Source organism: Hirundo rustica, chromosome 6 (genome assembly GCF_015227805.2).
Source record: "Hirundo rustica isolate bHirRus1 chromosome 6, bHirRus1.pri.v3, whole genome shotgun sequence".
NCBI classification, from domain to species: Eukaryota; Metazoa; Chordata; class Aves; order Passeriformes; family Hirundinidae; genus Hirundo; species Hirundo rustica.
In genome coordinates this window covers 23,519,490-23,541,159 of record NC_053455.1, presented here as the reverse complement: position 1 = coordinate 23,541,159, position 21,670 = coordinate 23,519,490, and the positions used below count along the sequence as shown (strand labels likewise).

The window sequence follows — 21,670 nt, the reverse complement described above, 5'->3', positions numbered from 1 at the left end:
AATGGAGCTCTACACTGATACAGCCACTGGGAACACGGTAAGTGCTGTGCTGGGACCACAGGGCAGGAGAAAGAGCCCATTCTCCATGTAGTCCCTGTTAGAGACACAGCAGAATGCTGAGGATGGCCCTCCCCTAGATGGGAGGGGGTTTTCTGGAAAGACATTAGCACCCAGTTTTGTGAAGAATATGCCTGCTCCTTACTCAAGTATTATATTGGCTCAAGCCTAATTAGCAAAATATCTATGACTGAGGATTAAAGTAGATTCTACCTTATTCTTCCTGCCTAGGGCGACGAGCTACCAAACACTCCTCCAGGTCAGCATCCAGCACAGGACCAGAAAAGCAGAAAAAACCCTCCTTTCTAACTTCTGTCTGTCAAAGACAGGCTTTGGCCCTGAAGCAGGAATGTTTATTTGCTTTAAATCTTATTTAGCCATGGATGTTTTCATTATCCACATGCATGTCACACTCTTACATGCCCTTAGGAGGATAAGCAGGAAAGCTCATGCTTTCCTCAGTCCATATGTGGAGCAGACAGTTTTGATTAGCCACGTGCTTTTTGCCTTTCAATCCCTGCTGGCTGTCACTTTGACCTTGTTCAACAAGACAAAGGCATGAAAAGCAGTGTGTTTCCTTCAGTCTCTTATAAACTTCAACACCACTACCTTTTATCAAACTCTGTTCCTTTTCCCATCTCCATGGGCTACCTGTTCATGCAATCCTAAATCTCCAGCATTAAACCAAGCACTTAAGCATCAGAGAGCCTGCTAAGAAATGCAATCAGAAGGTCCAGGTACCTTCTGACCCAGAAGCATTTCTCCACTAGAATCTGAAGATGCCTCTTGAGTCCAGCATCACCAGTCCCACGACTCTTTACCACCTTCCAGCCTGCTGTTGACCAACTTGGTGCCTTTCCCTCTGCTCCTTACACTGCTGTCAGAGTTCAGGCCTGAATTAGCTCCACAGCATCAAGTGCATTACACCTCAGTAATGTACGTGTTACACAGCTCCTCTGACACTCAGCCACTTCAAACTTGAAATGAAGCTCAGCCTGGCCCAGGAGGAGGAACCAGAGGGGATGAGGCACAGCAGAGCCAACTCCTAGAAAGACATTCTTAGAGCACTTTCCAAGGGCAGTGCCAACAGGCTACTGACACCACTAACTGCAAAGTGTAAGGTTAGCTGGCCCAAGTCACCTCTACTCAAAAACAACCTGATGTAAAGAGTATTCAAGGAAGGCACTGGCCTGTGCAGGGGCCACTTCAGGACAGTTGCCCCCCAGAGGGTGGTAACAGGGTCCTTTTTCCCCTCCTGTCCCTCGAGCTGCTGCACTGTTCCAGTCACTTACTGCAACTCGTCCAAACTCACATCAGCTTCCACACTCCCAGGTTCTCTGGAAAGGCTAGTGGTGACTGCAGTTAATAAAAAAACTCAATTATGCTATAATGAGTCCTAAAAAGAGAATATCAGCTTTTTCAGTGCACCAGCTCAATTCTGCTCTCCTGGTCCACACATCAAAATTCCTTCTCTCCTCACATACTGATGACTAACCTGTGTCTCAAGCCTGAGGGAGCACATCTAATCTGGTTAGTGCTACTGCTGTTGTTTGTTCGTATTAAGCACATACTCTTACTAAGCTATTTGTGCTGAGTCTCCTGAGAGAATGCTGCAGGTTAATCATACATATGTAAATCCAACTTCCTTTCATGCATTTTAAATGTGTTGCCTGTTGGAAAACAAAAGGGCAAGGGTGACTGGTGCAACAGGGACATGTACAGAACCAGCAGACGCTTTCTAGATGCTCACTTTTAACACACTCCACTTTGGGGATTAGAAGCACAGCAAGTGACTTTACCAGCCAATTTGTTTGCTAGATTAAGAGGTCTGCTGAACAAAAATAAAATAATAAAAAATAAATAAAACAAAAACAAAACAACAAACCCATACAAGTGTAAGTCAAACGGCACGGTTTGAAGAGAGCTGAAGTTGGCCACTCTCACAGGGAGCTACCGGCCCCCCTCTGGCGGCCAACCAGCCGCAGCCAGGGTCTGCCGGCGCAGCAGGGCTGCGCATGGCTGCGGTCCCGGCACCGAGGGACGCACCCGAGCATCCCGGGGCAGCTCGGCTCGGCTAGGAAAGCTGCCGGGCAGCAAGGCTTCAGAGCACGCAGCTGAGTCAGGGAGCGGGGCGCACCTGGGCTCCGGGGAGGATGTCATGGAAGTCTTCTAAACCCCAAAAGATTCATTACAAGAACAGCCAGCAGCTGCCCAGTCCCTCCACCCTGACAGCCCTAGGACTATCTATAACTGAGCCCTCGGTTCTTAATAGCAATACTGTGTAGCACCAGGAGGTCCCGTCTTGAAACAGGGCCCCATTGTGCATGGAGCTATGCAACATCTGGATGCAGAGAGTCCATAGGCTCTTTTGGATGGGGAATAAGACGGAGAGAAAGAACAGAAGATGGACAGGAAACGAGTGAGCAGAAGGAAATAAGACAGCACTGGTCAGCATAGAAGACAGCAGTCAGTGAGATGCTCTCAATGGGTGAGCACAAAGGCAACCATTCAATGTCTTACTAGAAGGCACCAAGGCAACATTTTTGGCCTATAATTTTTAGTTTCAACAACACAGACAATTGCTAGTATATTGCATGTTGTTCTCAACGTGAAAGGGCTTAGGAGAGAGAAGGTTGAATACCCCTGCTGACTGCTCTAGTCACAGACAAGAAGAGGCTGCCAATTTTCCCTAAGTGGTGGTCTGAGTCTGTTTCACACCAGCAATAAAATCCTCCGCAAATCTGAGCTAGCTTCTATTCAGCAAACCACTTCTTCAGACAAACCTGAAACCCTCTCAGCCACTTTAATCATCCTCCAAGAGGACTGCAGGGAATTTTATATCTGTGCATTTCTTCACTCACTGCTGTAAAAGCAGCACTGTCTTATCTCAAAGCAACCTCACACTTCAGCTACTGGAGCACAAGAAAGCCCCAAACAGCTGTTCCTTCTGGTCAGAGATGAGATTTCTAAAATTACTCAGAAAATTGCATGGGTTTACAGGCCTTCAGTATTATGTTAGCACAAATCCCTAAAATGAGGGGCAGGTATGGGCCAACATACTCACAGCTTAGCAGAGAATTGCCCCAAGAGAGTGAGAAGAATTTGGTTTTGGCCATGCAGAGTCACTCCCCCCAAAACCACCTAAACTCATTGTGGCCTTCATGTGCCTCAGAGAAAACTCTGGAGCAATCTTAGGCCAGTTCCAGTTTCTCCATCTCTTGTACACTGCTACACTTCCTTTGTCTGTATTCATCGTAGCTTTATAGCAAGGTGGAGAGGCTTGGCCCTCAGCCTCACTCCCCCCTTCCAACCCTGTGTGCAACTGCCCAGACCCCAACACACTTCGTAGCACGCCATTCCTGCACAGGGGTAGCTGGAAGCGACTCATCGGGAATTTTGGGTGAACTTCAGCTACAGCTGTTTTGTTTTACTGAAAAGAAGTTACAGCAAATTATGTCTAAAAATGAACACATTCACGCAGTAACACCTCCTCTCCTACAATCAAGTTTCATGCTCTGGAAAGCAGAGATTAGCATCTCTCACGCATTCAATAAAAAACCAAAGAGTTTAACAGGAAGATTCTAAATCTTTGGTTCTGCACTGTACAGCTGATGCCAAGACAGGCTGAGGTTCTGGTCGGCTTGGCTGCTTGCTGTAAATGTTTCCCTTTCAGAGGTCCTGTAATCACACATTCAAACCCTTTCTGTGCTCATGTGCCAGGTTAGTCAGACACAAGACGGTAGCAGAACAGCCCAAACCATACAAAATGTAGTAATTCACTATGGGAACCAGGAATTACAGCTTGGTTCAACTGACCAACTCAGCCATAACACTATGAAAGTAAGAACAAGATCTTATCCAAATCAAGCATCATTTCCCCATTTTCTCATCTAGGTATCTGAAGAAATTAATTCTCTGTAGTTCCACAAGTGAGGCAAAGCAAGTTGAGCAGAGGAACTGAATGCACAAAAATCCATTTTCCCAAGCAGCACATCATGATACACCTCAGGTCAAGTGGCTGCGTACGGAGTCAAGGATCCAAAGATATCAACTCTTTGCTATTGTGGAATACACAAGCTGGGGCATGTAGGATTCCGGCGTGAAGTGCATGGGCATGATTTCTCTCGGAGCCACGACTCCATGCCAAGTGCCAGGATAAATGGAGGCTGTGGAGTCAGCAACAGGGCACTGTCATCACTCCAAGAAATCACAAGAAGCTGGATGGAGATCAGGATGGACAATATGAGCAGCCAGATGATATCATGCATCCTGTAAAGACAGGCTGAAACTTTAGAACTTACTTCATGCTAAAGTAATCCAGCATGCTGAGCTCTCTCCTTCACACCCAAACAGATAGTTTCTAAAAACTCCAGGCTCAACTTGGCCCCCTTCCTATGAATTGTACTGGTCATGGCATGTAAAGGCACGTCCACATGGCTTGCTATGTATCATTTTGCTCATGCCAGGTTTGCTAGCAAAGTCACCCACCTTTTAATACCCTGGCCCCAACTCCAGCAGCTCTAGACTCAGAACATCTGCAATTTCCAGGGGACACTGGAACTTCAGTTTCTGTATTCATAATGTCACAACTGCTTTGTAGAGCTTCCCTCATCTGAGTCCAGCGTGAGACAATTCTGTTGCCACAGGAGCCTTTAAGTAATACCATGACCCAACACAGTGTTAGAGGCAATCCCTAAGAATCACATGCACCACTCACTCTCTTCTTTAGCCAGTGCTTATGGCCTGAAAGCCAGAATCAACACTAGATGCTGCTTTCACATGTGTGAACATCCACCTAATTATGTGGTGGAACACATACAGCCAGCCAATGCTCTGCTGGCTGAGGACAGGCTAAATATTCTACAGCCCAGAAAATAGTGTTTCATCATTTTACAGGCAGAAATGCTAATAGACACAGAATCATCTTGCAGAATCATCTCAAGTTTTAGAGTTATGATCTTAATCCTTAAGGTGTAAAGGACTCAAAAGCCCCCTCTTCTCCTGGCTTTATCTAATCCAGTACTGTGAAGCACAAGCCCTCCAAGTACCTGAAGCTCAAAGAGTCAGGGTAATACACAGAGAGACAGAAAAGTGATTGCACCAACTGCATTATTAATTTACATAAAAGAGTCCTTAATATTTTTCTAGCATTATTAGCTGCTCCACAGCATTTTCCAGCCTACCTGCACTGAGGCCTCACACTAGCCAGCAAGCCCCAGCCCAGAGTCCTGCCTCTTCCCAAAAGCTCACAGGTCCTGACTTCAGTCAGTCATCCTGAAAGGTGGAGAACCATACCCTCCCCCCTGCACCAGACTTCTGCTAGACATCTGAAGACCTGGAGAGGCCCCTTGCCCACAGACAGCACCAGTTTGATTCCTTCAGTAAAGCCCGGAAAGAATACTGAGCTGAGAAGGCAGCATTTTTAAAATATTTTATTTATTATACAAACTATTTACAAAATCAGCTACTACAACCACAGGCTTCCAAATTTTGGCTGAACTCTGCCAGAAATTCACCAGAGGGAAATAGGATTTGACCTGTATCATCCACAGCTCCTGGTTTCTATAAACATGCAACATGGCCTGCAGGTACAGGCCCCCTGCACCTCAAAGCAGCTTCAGGAAACACAGAACCTGTCTAAGATGGTATCAGGATCCTAAGGATTTCTACAGAAGAGCCTCTATTAAGTGGCAATAAATAAGGAATAAAAAAAGGAAAGTAATGAGCCTCTGCCAGAAGTAACATACAGTATAGGTGACCAAAGCACATCCCCATTGCCAGCATAAGGGCAGCATTAAATGTGGCTGTACTGGGAAAGGGTGTAAAGCTAGAGATAAGTTTAGAAACACTGTGGTGGAACTCAGGAACACGGGGGCAGCCTAGGGGCCTGTGCAAACAGAAGGGCTGGGTTTAGTTGACTAATACCCATCCCAGTTCTGACTGCACTTGCGTTAAGAAGGAAGTCCTTGGCATCTTCACAGCTGCTGGGAAGTGTTGGGTGCTGGCCGCAGTAAAATGAGAAGCATTTAGGAGCTCTTTCCAGTAGAAGTCCACTCAGTGGTCAGCCACTTCATCCTCAGAATAAAAAAAAGGCCAGCTCAAGAGAAGGGAGAAGATTCCTGAGGGAGATGTCACTGTCAGAGCTGGCCCATAGCTACGGGACTGAAAACATCCTCAACCAAGTGAGCCTACAATATGGAAAAAACACCAAGCTACACCTCCCAAGAAACTGGAGTTGAGCACCACCACCTCCTCTCAGTCCCGGGAGAAAGCACTGAAGCAGTGGCATGGTAAACACAGGAGCTGTAACTCTACCGGCCATGGAAGCCACCTGCAGTATAAATAAAAAATGGTACCATACTCTCCACCCAAAGAAGGTCAGAACCTTGCAGAATGCAGCCTGCACTAAAAAAGGGAGAACAGCCACTACTAATGTGATCTGTCAGAGCACAACAGTGGCAGCTATCAAGCTGGCAGCCTCGCAGCACCTTGGTGCCAGTGAGCGAATGAATTCACAAGGCAAAGAAATCCCCCTGAGTAGTCTCAAAGTTCAGCTGACTGCTTTTTGGCACCAAAATGGCTTATTTTTTTCTGAACAGAAGTAACACACTCAGCCCAAGAATGACTAAGATGCTGCCTTTAAAAAAAATTTATAGATGGAGAATATTTCCCTCAAATTCCCAGTCAATTCAACTAAGCTATATTTGAAAAACACACATAGTTAACTTAAAATATCCATACTGTGCTCAGGTCTGACCGGATCAGCCTGAGGACAGCAGAAGGGGACTGAAGAGGATGATGTGACATTTTATCCAGTAGTGTTCTAAAATTAGCTTAAGGACGCCAGTCTGAGAATCCACTCTGGAAGAAATCCAGCAATTCCATAATCCAATGAAAGATTACATTGCAGGTAGTAGCAATGCATTTCTTCCACTTTGATTCCTGCATGGCTTTGACTTACTTGTAGACTGCAGAAAGCAAAGATCTTGAATTTTGCTTCACTGAAGAACTCAGTGATTCCTAGACTCCCCTTCCCTTTACTTCCCTGGGAAGGGCTGAACAGATTGCCAACTATAACAGACCCCAGTCATAAGCTTACTTCTCATTCTGGTCTAGCCACTCCTTTCCCCACAAGCCAGACAATGGTAGGTGCAAGCTGCTGAGTGACCACCTAAGTGAAATTCTAGTTAATGTTTTGTACTGGAGAGCTAACAGCACTAAATGGAACATGTGGAAAGATGAAGAAAGATAGTAAGAAGGTTGGAAGGGCAGAAATCTAGCTGCTCTCCAGGCACCAGCAATGCCCTGGATATTCTGCCTGAAATGCAGTAGAGAAAGAGAAGCCTCAGGCTGCTGCATGATAGAGGTAGAAGCCAAGATCCTGTGGCATGCTGGGGTGGAGGTACCATGTTCTGTCCAGTACCATCATCCCAACAATTGCAAGCACAGTGCACACTGTAGCTGCTTATTGATCTGTCACTGGTACCACATAACATACATACCCTGAAGGTGAATGTGGGATAGGCATTGGTGCTCAGCATTGAAGGATCACACTCATGCCCATACTCTCTCTCCTGAGGAAGGGAAAAGGAGGCAAGGGCATGGAATAGCTTCCTGTGCAACATCAACTGTCAGAAACATTCAGTGGAGGAGAAACTCCTCTTCCAGTTCGTTTGCAGAGGCTAATTACCAGCCACTGCTGGAGAAGGGCGCTTCTGCTGCTGGACCCTGGCGGAGGTAGTACAGGATCACTGTCAGGGCCAGCACTTGTGCTCCAATTAGATTTTTTTCCTCTTTGGGTTACTCCCTCCAGTGGATACTGCGCTTTTTTCTCTGTGGCACAGACAACAACAGCATCCAGAGCAAGATGGAGAAGGAGAACCAGAAACCCTTCTGGGCCAGATGCTGAAAGGATGGACAACTCTATTCTCCTCATGAGTCATAATGTGATATCAGGGAGCATCACTGAGGGAGTTGAGCCAAGGTAAAGGAAGTTACTAAGACTCCCTATGAGCCAAGGCTTCCAGCAGAGCTCCATGCTGGTCTTCCCTCTTCCTCCTAGAGAGCTACAGTAAAGGCAGCTCAGCAGATCTCCTGCACCTCAACGTAACTTCTGCTTATGAACTTCATCTTCTCACAGAAGGATGGGCATACAGGGTGCATGGAAATCAAGTGCAATATCTTCCTTGACAAATGCACCAGTCCTTTTGCTTTTTCACATTGAACCAAAGGGAGAACGAGGAAAAGGGAAAAGATGAGCTCTTGATGACATATTTGGGATACAGAAAGGCCACATGACATCTTCTGGATGACAAATTCCTTTACATGGATTCTTTGCTTTGCCTCCACTGCCCAAGTGTAGGGAAGGAGAACAAGCAGAGGATTGAACCTGGGTCTTGCCCCAGGGAGCCGAGAGGCTAAATGGTCTCCTGGGAAGGGGAAATCACAGCATGCCAAATCCCTCACAACCCTCGCTGATAGCTAGCTGCAGCATCTTGTGCACTTCTTCATAGGAGTCATAAGTAGGGAGGCACAGCTGGTTAAAACTGTAAAAAAAAGAAAAAATCCATTCAAACTAGGTCTGAGAGGGAATCATCCCCATTAGCTGCCTTTAGATGGATTGACAAACGAATCACACACATTAAAGTGTTTGTCCATCACAACTAGCTGGTGTCATTCCCAAAAGCACAATGGAGAAAGTCCTACCACCCCAGGATACTTGCCAAGTGTGGGCTGTCGGCAAAGTACTGTGAGTTGGAGCTGCAATGATCTGGAAAGATGGACAGAGTGCAGCAAACCCTCCTGGAGGCAGCTGAGAGGAACCAGTAGTGAACTGCAAAAGCCTGGCCAGCTCTTCCTGTGTGAAACTGGAGACCACAGTCCAAAACCACCTCATTACCTGTTACAACCAGGAAAGGTAAAGACAGATCAGCCAAGGAAATCAAGCAATTGTACTAGCAATTTGCAAGACTATCAGTCAATTGCCCTCACAACCAAGTGTTCTATCAACAGTTAGATGTGTTTTACCAGGGCGACACTTAGAGGCAAGTATTACATAGTTCCTAATCAGTTAAGAGATGTCCCATGCTATTACCTCCTACCAACCCTTTCCCTTAAAGCAGAAAGGCTTCTTCTGCTTCTGCTCTCCCCACAGAGATTTTATTTTCAGAAATACCTGCATAGGCAATGAGGAAGGTTTACAGTGCAGAAAACGCACTTCCTTCTTGCACTATGTTAACTTTTTGGTTTTTCACATCATCTGGTAATTCTGCAGGCAAGTGGAACCATCCCAGTGTTTACAGATTGAAAATACAAGTTTCTATCTCTTATCATCTGGGGTGTTTTGGCAGCTTCCTTTATTTTTCTAAACAAAGCTGCTACTATTCCCATACCCCTCCCACTGGGAAATGCAGAAAGGGATGAGAACCATTAGGGGGTACAAATTTAGGCTACTACATCAGTAGTACCACAAGCATTAAGCTCCAAACACTACATGTGGGCTGCAAGCATGTTTTTCAAGCATCTCTTAAGAGATAAGTATATCACCATGAACGTCTTCAGTAGCAGTAATTCCCACCAACTCCTCCTGACTCCCTGCTGAACTTTTCTTAGTTAGAGCTGTGGTGGATTTTTTTTAAAGAGACCACTATGGACAATTTTTACTTGCTGGTATCTGATTAAGCATCACCTCTAGTCGGCCAGGCTGAAGGGATCTCTCTAGAGGGAAGCATTATATCACAATGTGTGCAGTCCTACCTGACCCCTGAATTTTTTAGTTAGTCCTTCTGAAAACCTAAATTCTGACCAATTCTGCTGTATTTGGGATAACTTTTTTTGACAAGTAGGAAGGGGAACCCTTTCTTTTACCTTCTCACGGAAGTGCCAAGATCCTCCTACCACTACAGCATGTGCCTTGAAGTCACAGACACTGATATCTCCAGTACCGCACATAAGCAGCTGAAAGGCAAGAGACTGCAGTCAGAAAGTCAGGAGCCCAGGAAACAAGGCAACAGCTACTGTGCAAATTGCAGAAGTTTAGAGTGCTTAGAGAAGAAACATTTTGGCTTTTTCCCAGATTCAGAAAGCATGCCATTTGTCAGACAGGAGGGGAACTAAAGGTAGAGCTGCTTAGGGAGGCAGCAATTACCTCAAGCTCATTCTCATCAAAAATAGCCAAGAGGTTCTCAGGAACTAATTCATTAAGACCTGGAAGAGAAGAAAAAAGCAGCATGTGCTATGCCCTGGGAAATAAAGGCAGAGAGGAGCGGGAGCAGGCACAGCATGTTACCTTTCAGGAAGTGATCCACCTCCTCTCTAACCTGATTTGCCAGCCTGTACTGTGCAAGCAGATTTAGGTACAAGATTTTGTTTTCATTGGTCACTGGTACTTGAGCCCCTCCTGCCACCAGCTCTACCACCTGAAAACAGAATACTTGACCTGAGTGTGACCAGTAGTAGTCCCCAAAACTGAACTCCCAACCACAAAAAAAAAAACCCAAAAAAAACCCCAACACCCCACAGCCCACACAAACAAAAAAAAACCACCAAAAAACCAAGAAAGGAGTTACTTCCCAGAGTAAGCACAATTTTCTAGGGCATAGCAGAGTTCTTGGTCCCCACTGCTACAGGCAGTAGGGGTCAAACTATCCCATTTTCAGGAATTGTTTCCCTTACCTTCTCCAGCTGTCCTGTTTTGCTATACTTCTCTTCAGCAAAGACCAGATCCATCTCACTCACATCATTGTTCAGTATGAAGCACACTTTGGATTTATAGAATTCTGGGTCATCCGTTTCAAAATACTGTGTGAAAGAATAAGAAATAGAGGGAAGAACAAAAAAACCCCTTACTTTGTTAGCCAGAATTCTGGGTCTGCTACTGCACCAGCACTCAACCTCTCCCCAGATCAACACAGGCTTTGGACAGGGCGGGGAAGCTTTACCTTGTAATGCATACGAAGTCCTATGATCTGAGCCAGGAAGGATCGAGTGAAGCGAGCTCGAACCAGTTGTTTGTAAGCACCTCCCAGAGATGATTCATACAGACACTTTCCTACCAGGCGGCCCGCAAATTCATACACTTTGAGTCGTAAATACGTGGGACGCCCTGGGTTTGGATGCACCTGCAAAGAAGAAGCAAAATGAAATACCCAAGTACCAGACTGACTAGCACAAATAGCAAATATTGGGACCATTTCAGTCACTACGTCTCTCAAGCTGGTCAAGAAGCTTTAGTGTAATGTCCTTAAAGACAATGCCTAAGCCTGCGTAGGAAGAACATGAAATGTTTCACATGCAAAGGCAAGAAGCTGTATGAGAGCAGAAATGGATTCTGAAATATTCAGACCCAACAAAACCTCTAAACACTTTGATGTCACCTCCTCTTGCCCAAAAATCCAGCCTCCCCTGCTGACTTGTCACCCTCCACTGCTCATCCAGCCAGTTCCTTGCCACTTCAGCGGGTTAAGACCATTAAGCAAAGCTTTGAGAAAGGCACTGGAAGTGACTACGAAGGCAAGCTTCAGAATGAGTAAGGTAGCACACCACTTAACAGCAGCATTGTTTAACCATCGGCGGTCACATTTCTGTGCATTCAGCATAGGAACTGCAGACTCACCAAGGCCTGGTTGTTATCACTGAAGCGGGTAAACAGCTGATTGGTGGTATCAAATAATGCCTTACAAATGAGTTCAAACCACTCTCTGCGTGGACCTCCCCAGTCCAGAGCTACAAAATAAAACAAGCTAGGTCATACAAACTGGGCCATCAGTTCAAGAGTTTCGTGCATGCTGCTCAGTATTACCCAACACAAGAGTTCACCGCAATGAACAGGGACTGCAAAACTACAGGTTCTCCTAAATCTAGTCCTAGTTGTTTTTTTGGTTTGTTTGAGGTTTTTTTAGGGGTAGAGGGGCAGGATTTACATAAGGCTTCGGGTCCCTATGTGAAGTAGGTATAGAATAGCACCAGTAGGATAATTCACTAACATCTGTGAGAAAATCAGAGCGTTGGAAAGCCACAAAAGAATGGACATACTACAAGAAACCAGAATTTCAGACAAAACTACTCCACCATCATTCCTTTTGCTACCTCTGCATATACAGTCACAGGATAACTCACCTTCTTCATCCTGAAAAATCACTTCGAAGTTTTTGCTCCAGTCAGAAACAGAAAAATTTCGTGTTGCTTTAAAAGACTGAAAAATAGAAAAAGAAAATAGCAGCAACCATTACGGCTTGGCCCCCCACACCCAATATGCAGTCCTGTAATGTGACTGGGAAAACACAAAACCCCAATAGTCTAGCACTCAAAAGTATAAAAGTAAAAATCAGAAACACCTAAGGTCTAATTTTTTTTTTTTGTCCAAAGCCACAGAAGCCAATTCCTCATTTTCTGTTATGAGACACATTATCCACATAAAATACAGCTCATCTTAAAACCAGTGTGAGGTCTTAGCACAGAAATATCACTCTCAAGGCTGCAGTAAAGTATTGTTTGAAGTATTAAAATGCCTGTGGGAAGGACCAATTTCTGTAAAGCACTTTCAGCCCACGAGTTAGATTTTAAATAGGAATGTTTCAAAGAGCACTACAAAATAGCTTGAAGAGAATTACTGAGTTCATACTTACAGCAAGTCACGATGTAAAAAAGCAATAAAATATCCCAAGTGCCTCAAATTTCCTGTGCCCTAATTCTGGACTCCAACTAAAGAAAATTCAAAAAGCTACATGGTAGTTTTCAGTCATACAGGAAGTTTTGGCTTAGTTTATCCGCAAACGGGTTAGAACATCACACCTTTGGACTAAACATGTTCATTGTGCCTATCGACTTTGGTCACTAGAGCTTATATTTATTTTTATTATTATCATCGTCATCATTATGGCACTGGATTTATTTTGTCTTACTAGACTATAACAGTGCTCAAGACAGTGCAGGAATTTCCAAAATAACAGGAAAAAGTAGTCATGGAAATACTGTTTAGAAATTGAGTAATTTCGTCCAAGCTATTAACTGAAACATAATCTCATAAACACTGCAAGCTGGTCCATGCAGAAAATATTCTGAAACACAGATTTACTGACTATAAATCAAGGGAAATCCCAGCCACTGCTGTTTTCCTCAGAAATGTTCTTTCCATCTTTGCAACATTACTGTGAGACACAGGTGGAAACAATAAGTCAGGGTAACTGCTTCCCCAGCATACAAAGCATTTAGAATGTCACTTAAAAACTGTATTATATGAATGACTAAGTTTTATCTTGGAAACACAACAGTTCGGGTCAGAAATGGTGAAGATTTTACTAAGAGACTCTACAGAATATTTTATCATCACTCTGAACCACTACTAGTAGCCTGTTGATGCAAGAGTTTGATCGCATGCAGCTCAGGAACATCTGACTTGACAGCTTATCTTGCTGAATGGCTCTGTGCCAGCAAAACAGTAGATAAAGACTCAGGAGCTCTGTGTTCTGCTCCCAAATCTAGTCCAGGTAGACAGTCTCTCTCCAGGCTTCAAGTTCCAATGTAAAGAAGGGACAGAGTAACATCAGCACATTTCCTACTTTTACCAGCTATGAATCCTTTTACAGAATCATTCAAGTTGAAAAAGACCTCTAAGATCATAGATTCCAACCTTTGACTGATCTCTACCTCATCAACTGGACCATGGCACTAAGTGCTACATCCAGGCATTTACTGAACACTTCCAAGGATGGTGACTCCACAACCTCCCTGAGCAGTTCTTTCCAAAGTTTAATGACTCCTTCTCAAGCTGCCTTGCTGGCATCTGCCTTGAACCAGAGGGATTAACCAAATTTAGCATGGCTGCCGTAGCACATTCCAGTCTGCCTTCTTTAGGCACTGAGCAGAATAAAAAGGATGGAGGAAGCACTGGGCTGAAGTAAACTGGCTCATGCACTCACCGACTCCAGCAGACAGTGGCGGCTGACCTTCAACGTGACCTTCGAATGAGGTCTTTTCATATGCACCTGACGTAGCTCTCGCTGAAAGAAGTTCACTTTGTCTTGAAAGGTTTCAGAGCCTCCTGAGAAGAGTGACAATTTGGGTGAGGCCTGAGCTGTCAAAACCTCAAACACCTACAGAGCATTCCTAAGATTAACTGCACAGAACAGCTTTACAGCCCAAAAGTGCATTTACCACAGCAAGGTTTGCAGACAGAACTCTTAAGGTAGTTTTGCAATTAATCTTGCTGGTATTCATACTCACAGGTGCACTTTCAAAGAGCCTTACAGAAGCCAAGCTGTAAAGGAACAGCTGCTGTGATGAAGTACATTCACTGGAAGCACCAATAGGGACAGAGCATGATACTCCAGAAAACAGAGTTCTCATCAGAAGTCATTCGGTGCTGGCAATTTTTATTCCCCAGGGAAACTAGCAGACTCAAGTGCTAACTTCCTGACTACTGTACCCACCTCACTGTCCCTTTACCTATGTTTTTATGCAGAGAGAGAATGAAAGTGGCTGCCAAGATGTTCCTCTCCTTGCAGCTGAGCTCCACAGGGGGTTGGATCCCATCATCCACCACCAGTGTCAGTAATTTGTGCACAGGATCAGGACCAAGGTATGAAAACTAGCAGCAAAAAGATGCAAGAAAGAGTAAACCCATCATGTGGAAGGCACAGTATGTTCAGTTCAGAGCAACACCACCTGTGCTCTTAAGACTTTCTCTGCTCCCCCATGTGTATGCAGTTATCAGGAAAACTATTTCAAGCATCAAGACTCTATTTAGGAGGCTGCTTTAAACTTCACAGACAAGTCTGAGGGCTTCAGTGGACACAATCACAGCATTTTAGGAAGGTTATGAGGAAAACAGCCAAAAAAAAATGCAAAGCTATCAAGATTTTTGCCCAGCATTGGGACAAAAGGCAGGAAAGAGTGACAAGACTGGCTCCTAGTCACAAATATTAGCAGAACTTAGGCACTGAGAGGGAATTCCAGAGTTGAAATTTATGCCACACGGTGTTGTTCTGTGAGTGGAAGCCCTTCTCTCCAAAAAACAGACCCTGATTCACAAGGATGACAAGCTAACAACATAGAAGTGCAGTGACAGGTATATGGAAAAAGGCTCACCTTTGTGCCAGGACACACTCTAAAGGTGAAAAGGCGCCATGGAATGATCTTCAGGTAAAATTCTTTCACTGAGAATTGCTGAATAAACACAAGGAAAAGAAAATATTAAGTGTCACACAATAATTAAATGTTCAGGGTTGTCCCTGAAACACATGAGGCAGAGGACAGATCCATAAGGCTAGACCTCCCTTCAAGCCCAGGAACAGGTTTCTGCAGCATTTGGCACAATACTTTAGAACCTTTAAAGCTCCACAGAACTGTAAGCAACTTGTCAGCAAGACTTCACTGCATGCATTTATGACACATGTGGGACAGCATGACACAGATTTTATAGCAGTAAGCTATTGTGCTCAGAAGAATGTCACCAGTCTAATTGGAAAGTAATCTTAAGTACACTTGAGAAGCTGAATTCAGGACAAGATTGTAATGCACTGACAAAAACAATTTGGTATGTCATGCCAATGGACTACTCCTATTACTCCCTAATTTCCATGACCATTTCAAACATGTTTTAAAAAGCACTTGCAATTGCTAAATCCATGAGATTTACAGAAATTTATTCTCCGTGTATTTCTGACAGAACAAATGACTAACTGTGCAACTCATGTCTTCTGGAGAGCAAGTTAAGATGAAATTTTAGCATCTTTAGACAAAAGAAAACCATTTCCTGTACAAACCTTTCCTAGCTGCAATGACTGGAAAAACTGGCAAACAGCATTTGTCCACAAATGAGCCAAGTATGAACAACAACTCTTTTAAATAGCAGCATGGTAACAGTTTTCTGCTGTTTCTATTTCTATACATAGAGACATCCAGGGATACAATTATGGAAGCCTAAGAATCACACTGACAACTTCAGCACCTAAAGGAAGCTTCTAATAGTACCCACTCACTTCTGGTGATCTGCTTTGCCAGGTAATGCAATAGAAAAGAGTATGAAAGTCCAAAACAGTACACCAAGGATGAAAGGATGCTGAGCTTACAATGACACAGCGCTCAAAGTCAGTTCTTAGAGCCATGTGCAGCACAGATTTAGAAATCTCTAGCAGCTCCTTCCATCCTATAACTGTTTCACAGTCCTCTTTCTCCCTTTGGCAGGAAAGCAATTTCTGGATTAGTCTTTTACTTTGGTATTTATCACTGCATTTTTCAGAATGCATTTGAAGATACAGATGAACAAAATGAATTTAAATTCATTATTAGATTTAGAGGAATTTTCTTCCAGTTTCTGAATGTTTTTAGGCAATAATAATGCAAAATAGTTAGTTAACATATTATTGCAACAGAACCCTCAGTTTCTCCTGTTTCTTCTACTTATAAATTTACCATTTGTTCTCTGACCATTTTTTCCATTTTTCTTTTCAGCAAAACATTCCAGAAACAGGACAAAGACAAAATCTAAGAAGATGAGATTCTCTCAAATTGAAATCTACAGGTATCAGAAACTGAGAATAGAAATTGCAGGTCTGACCTGAAAAAAGCAAAGGAAAGGCAAACAGAATATCTATTGAACAATCAGCAAGAAAATTTCCAGTAGGATTTGGATCAGACCTAGAAAGATCCTAAAATCTAAAACCACAATCCTAAAACTTCAAGTCCTAAAGCACACTCCTAAAACTTCCAAGGCTCATTTTAACATTATTCTCAGTCACAAGCTCCATGTTTACCATAAGCAAAGCTTTTTTAAACCAAATCTGATGCCTCTGAATCTGGAGCTAAGATACAGAGCACCAGGAAACTATTCAGTTACAGCATACTTTAAAAATGCACTCAAGCGTGGTAACCTTATGATATCTACCTTAGGTGACACATAGCAGTACACTTTTTTAGGCTTCTTCACTTTCTCGGGGGTCTGGCTGTCAGAAGGAGAATCTTCATCTTCATCCTCAATTGCAGTAGAAGGACGGCGCTGGGAGGAACTCAGGTGCATTGGGGGAAGCTGCCACTGAGTGTTGGTATAACTAGGAGCATCGTAAAGGTAAGCTTCAAAATAAATACTGACACCTGAGGTGGACACATTGCGTTCTACAATGTTCTTTTCATTCTCTGAGGGAAATAGATATGAAAGAATTGTGTAAATCCTAATGGAGACAAGAATGAAAAAGAATGCACAGGCCACCACCAAATCAGTGACTTTGGTTTTAAAGAAAAGGTTATACATCCAAAGGAAAACCGGTCAAGTGAAACTTTGATAAAGAGAACCCAGGAGTGGGATGAAGAGATTTCAAGATGGCCATTTGTCTGTTAGTGACTGGTTGAAGAAAAAGGGCATAGAGAACCTCCCTCTCAGAGCCTCAGCCTGAAGGCATAGCCATTTGACAGCCACACTGCAGCCTGGCTCACTCCCAAAGAAACCAGGAATTACAGCATTGTAAAAAAAAAATTTAAACCTACATAGGTTACATGCAGTGTTCTTCCTCTATGTAACTTAACATACAATACATGACAGAGTCTGATGCTAAGTACTAGCAAGCAATATAAATTGCCTTATTTCAGGGGTAAACCCCCTGAAATAGGGGGAAAGCACTTGTTTTTATCTGCTGATAGATCAGAGAGTATCAGCCCCCAGAGATCTCCCCTGTTAGAAGCAAATTCATTTATCTTAGCATTTTTAAATGAATAGGCTTTCCTTTAGCAAGTAAGCGTGACCAGCCTGCAGGGGAGCCACAAACAGAACTGCTTGCTACATGAGCGTGCAAAGCACTTTGCAAGAGGACACCTGGAGAATGAATACTCATTAGGTCTTAACTCACCACTTAGAACAATGATGTCAAAATCACCATTGCTTATGGGCTGGTTCTGGTAGGAGATGCAGGCGTGGAAACATCCCCTGGAGTGCAAGGTGAGTCGGAAGAACACCTCGCAAGTCTGCCGATTGGACACCACAGACTTCTCAAACACCACTTCAGAGCTCTCTTCTTCTTGAGGACCCAGCTAAACAGAAAACAAATTAATAAAAGGAGCTCTCCAGCTCACCTGAAGCCAAGCAGCAAGGAGCGAGGTTGCACTCACCTCATGGATGGAGAGGCTGTAATTGTGCTCATCTATCAGAGACACAGAATTGCTGGTGGGATTGTCATACTCATCTCTGGGAGCTATCTGCAGAGTGTGCTGCTGCCCACAGGTCAGCACCAGAGTGGAGAAATGGCACACAATTTTGGTTTTGGAGGGAACCACCATTCCTGAAGCAGGCAACAATAATTTAGAGTCAAACAAATTATAAGGTGATGCTACAGAAAGCAAAAGAAAAGCAACTAGGGGCACAATACCCTCGAAAATGGATCAAATCTAAACACATTCTATGCCCCTGCATTAAAAAAGCCAAGTATCTGAGCACTGAAGTATATGGCATAGTGCATAGCATGTGCCTTGGATGAGAGACTTAATACTAATAAAGCAAACTAACTTACTAGTCCTCTAAAGAATGCTTTTACATCAGTCTAACTTTCTGCTCAGGAACTTGCTCCTACTGTATGTACAGTAACCTAGCTGACACCTAAGAAAAGCTGCAAATGCAGCTTACCAAACAAACTTTATATGGTTTACACCTGAGCTTCTTCTTTCTGAAAGGATATTTTAGTAATCTTTGTATCTATTCAAAGCAATGAATAGAGGTCCTTTCAGTAACATATACATGAAACATAAAAGATGTCAACTGGGGTCAAAAAAACAAAAATAAATGAAAACAAATTTTAGATGGATAAAAAGGAAATGTTTTTACAGAAGTGTGTAATCAAAGGTATCAGCTGCTCCAGAAGCTTACAAGAATAGAGTAGGGTATTCAGAAAAAGAAGAAGCAAATTATGACAGCACCTCCAACTCAGATACAAATAACTCAATACTCACAAAAGGCACTCTCTGACTACTAGATGGATTATGAAGAAGTTACTACAAAATGGAGAACGTGACAGAAGTGGATAGGGATTTTAAGTAGCACTAATGACTTGTTCTGTAAAGCAGTTTCTGTTTTGTTATGTAGTGATAGTCACAAGTATGTTTAACTCATGGGCCTGTTGCTGGGATCTACACATGGCAGGAGGAAAACGGTGAAGGGTAACCCCTTCCCTGTCACCTGCCTATTTTAGCTGGAAACACATTTACCTAAGGGCCTCCAATACCTCCAAATCTACTTTGAATCATTACAGGGCCACTTAGATCTTACCTGGCTGGAAAACCTTGTAGTAGGGGCTGTAGGCCACATTCAAGCCACCGAGTTTTACAGTGATTTCGTATCTCCCAGCCCTGCGCACAGTGAAAGCCACTTTCACCACATTGGAATTGGGCTCCTGAAGAACTTCCTGGGTTACAGGAATATCAATTGCTAACTCCACATGGCAGATGTGAACTCGCAGCCCCACAGGTCGGTGAGCAGGGAAGGGTTGCCCATTTTTATAGAATAACTGCATGGGAAACAGAGAAGTTCAGGTCAGCAAAAACATAGAGCAGACAGAGGAAGAGAAAACAAGTTGTCTTAGGGAAGGGCAAGTACCTCAGCTCAGAAAAGGAAAAATAATTAATAGACAGCTCTGTCACGCAGACTGTTCTCCAAAATGAACAGGGACAAGTGGGCATTGAATAGCCCCATTCTCTTTTGTGCTGGGGTTCAAATGCATGCCCTGAAAAGAACATGCCTTTAGGCATTTCCCATCTGCACTTGTAGTGCAATATTAGAGCAGAAATTATGAGAACCCACCAGCAAAAGGAAAAAAGTAAAGCCATACTCTTTCAGAGAAACAAGCAGATCTTGTTCATTTGTAAAGCTAAGCTCTGAAAAAACTCTTAACAATTTGTTACAGAAAACAGTGTGATGAAGATGCTGATCTAAGGAGCTGACCATCTTTACTGCTAAGAAGCATCATAATGAAAACAACACATTAGATAAAACCACAGGCAGCTCAAATCACCGAAATTATCTCCTGGACAATTTCAGAAGGTTACATACCTCGACCACTAGTTCCTTACAAGGAAAGAATTACACCTTGAAACACTCTATGCATGGCCCTTCAAGAGCCAGCAGCTTGCTGGCCAGAGCCTGCCTACCATCTGCAATCAGCCTGCAGTCAGAAAAAAGTTACTATTATTCCCTGTTTCTAAGTAAGGGAGGGTGCAAGGCCTGAAGTAGTTTGCATCTTGACTGACATCAGGAGAAACTAGTGAATGCAAAGCTACTGTTGTTGAATAAAGGGCTAAGCAAATTGCACACAAGCATGAAGTGGAAAGGCACATTGCTGGAGGTCTTGAGTGTCAGCAAGGTGAAGGAAATAAATTTAAATAGTAGGAACAGAACAAATCCCTTTCCCCTCAGCTTTTTTCACTGCCTGCCCTGGAGGTAGAACTCTTCATTCACCATCAAGCAGAAGGGTTTTCTTCACCTTCCCAAGAGGGATGGGTATGGCAGCCTAGCTGAACCTTTCTTCATATGTTGATACCCCCTTGGATGGGAAGGTGGGATAGAAAGATAGGCACATAAGCCCAGCACAGCCTGCTCAAACTTTCTCCACATAGCTCCTAAATCTCTGTGTTCACTCATTTTACTTCCCCTAGACTTGGCCTTTTGGGATTAGAGGGAAACAAGAGTCCTTGGCAGGCTTTTCCAAGTCAGACAGAATAACAATCCATTTTGCAGTTAATGGGGAGTGGCCGTGAAGCTTTACAGCTCTTGGGTTGGTAAAATGCCCATTCCCACACCCTCAACTTCAGCTGCACAACCAAAAGACAGCTCCATGTTTGTTGAACGCAAGGCTCAGCCTACTCACTTCCCAGTAAAGGAAGCAGCAGTCAGGACAAGCCTGGTCCCCTCCAGCTCTGCAGAGGATTCTGGAGATTAGACTTTAGGAAGCACAAACCTCAAATATACACTTACGAAGTTCTGCAACATAGTAACGGAGCAGATGGCACAAACAGACAGCTTGCCTACTCCTCAGTTACATCTGGCTTAGCCCTGATTAAAAAAACATTTGAAGACCCACCCCTAACTCAGACCTCTATTCCTGCCCCCGAAGCTGCACAGAAACAAAAATATTGCCTTACATGCACTCGGAAGGCCATGCTGTGGCCCACCTCATAGGGGTCCTTCCAATCCCAGGAGATTTTGCAGGACCGGGGATCCAGGTAGTTGCCTCGCACGTAGTCATAAATAGTTCGCTCCCCTCGGCGTTCCCGGTCCTCATGCTGAAGGAAGCTGACTATACGTGCGGCAAGCTCAAAGAGGAACTTAATGGTGAAGAAGAAAGCTACAACAGATACTGTGATCCCACCTGCAGCAGGGAGAGAACAAAGGGTGGTTGCAAAAGCCAAGGTGGCTGAGTCAGGCTCTAAATTCCCCCCTGCATCAGCCAAAGATGCCTTGCTGTTAACAACATTCTACTCAATTGCAAATTAGGTATTTAAGGCAGATGCTATTGTGTGAACATTTATGGTTTGTGTTATGATACAAGTAAGGTTAGAAAACATCAAGTCTCTTAAAACTCTGCAAATGACTGCAAACAAAGGAAATAGTTAAAGGTGGTCGAGAGTCTCAGGTAAG

The 21,670-nt window shown here is 43.8% G+C and overlaps 1 protein-coding gene across 3 annotated transcripts in view; it reads right to left on the bottom strand.

Annotated features, from left to right (window-relative positions):
* The window catches only part of AREL1 (apoptosis resistant E3 ubiquitin protein ligase 1), a 41,329-nt gene that overhangs the window by 12,668 nt on the left and 6,991 nt on the right, over positions 1–21,670 (bottom strand). The window contains exons 4-20 of one of the 3 annotated variants that reach the window (XR_005701185.2): positions 21,175–21,401; positions 19,307–19,544; positions 18,157–18,326; positions 17,898–18,078; positions 16,943–17,190; positions 15,145–15,222; positions 14,503–14,644; positions 13,977–14,098; positions 12,175–12,250; positions 11,672–11,781; positions 10,998–11,177; positions 10,732–10,857; positions 10,346–10,475; positions 10,205–10,263; positions 9,925–10,014; positions 8,781–8,956; positions 7,560–8,603 (exon numbers count right to left, since the gene is read on the bottom strand). Coding sequence is in view for 2 of the 3 variants with exons in the window: in XM_040065990.1 (XP_039921924.1) it covers positions 8,501–8,603; positions 8,781–8,956; positions 9,925–10,014; positions 10,205–10,263; positions 10,346–10,475; positions 10,732–10,857; positions 10,998–11,177; positions 11,672–11,781; positions 12,175–12,250; positions 13,977–14,098; positions 14,503–14,644; positions 15,145–15,222; positions 16,943–17,190; positions 17,898–18,078; positions 18,157–18,326; positions 19,307–19,544; positions 21,175–21,401 (2,456 nt within the window). In the remaining variant the exon portion in view is untranslated. Of the gene's footprint in view, positions 1–5,473; positions 8,604–8,780; positions 8,957–9,924; positions 10,015–10,204; positions 10,264–10,345; positions 10,476–10,731; positions 10,858–10,997; positions 11,178–11,671; positions 11,782–12,174; positions 12,251–13,976; positions 14,099–14,502; positions 14,645–15,144; positions 15,223–16,942; positions 17,191–17,897; positions 18,079–18,156; positions 18,327–19,306; positions 19,545–21,174; positions 21,402–21,670 lie in introns of those variants that run through there. The other 2 variants (XM_040065990.1, XM_040065991.2) reach the window with 2 other exon arrangements.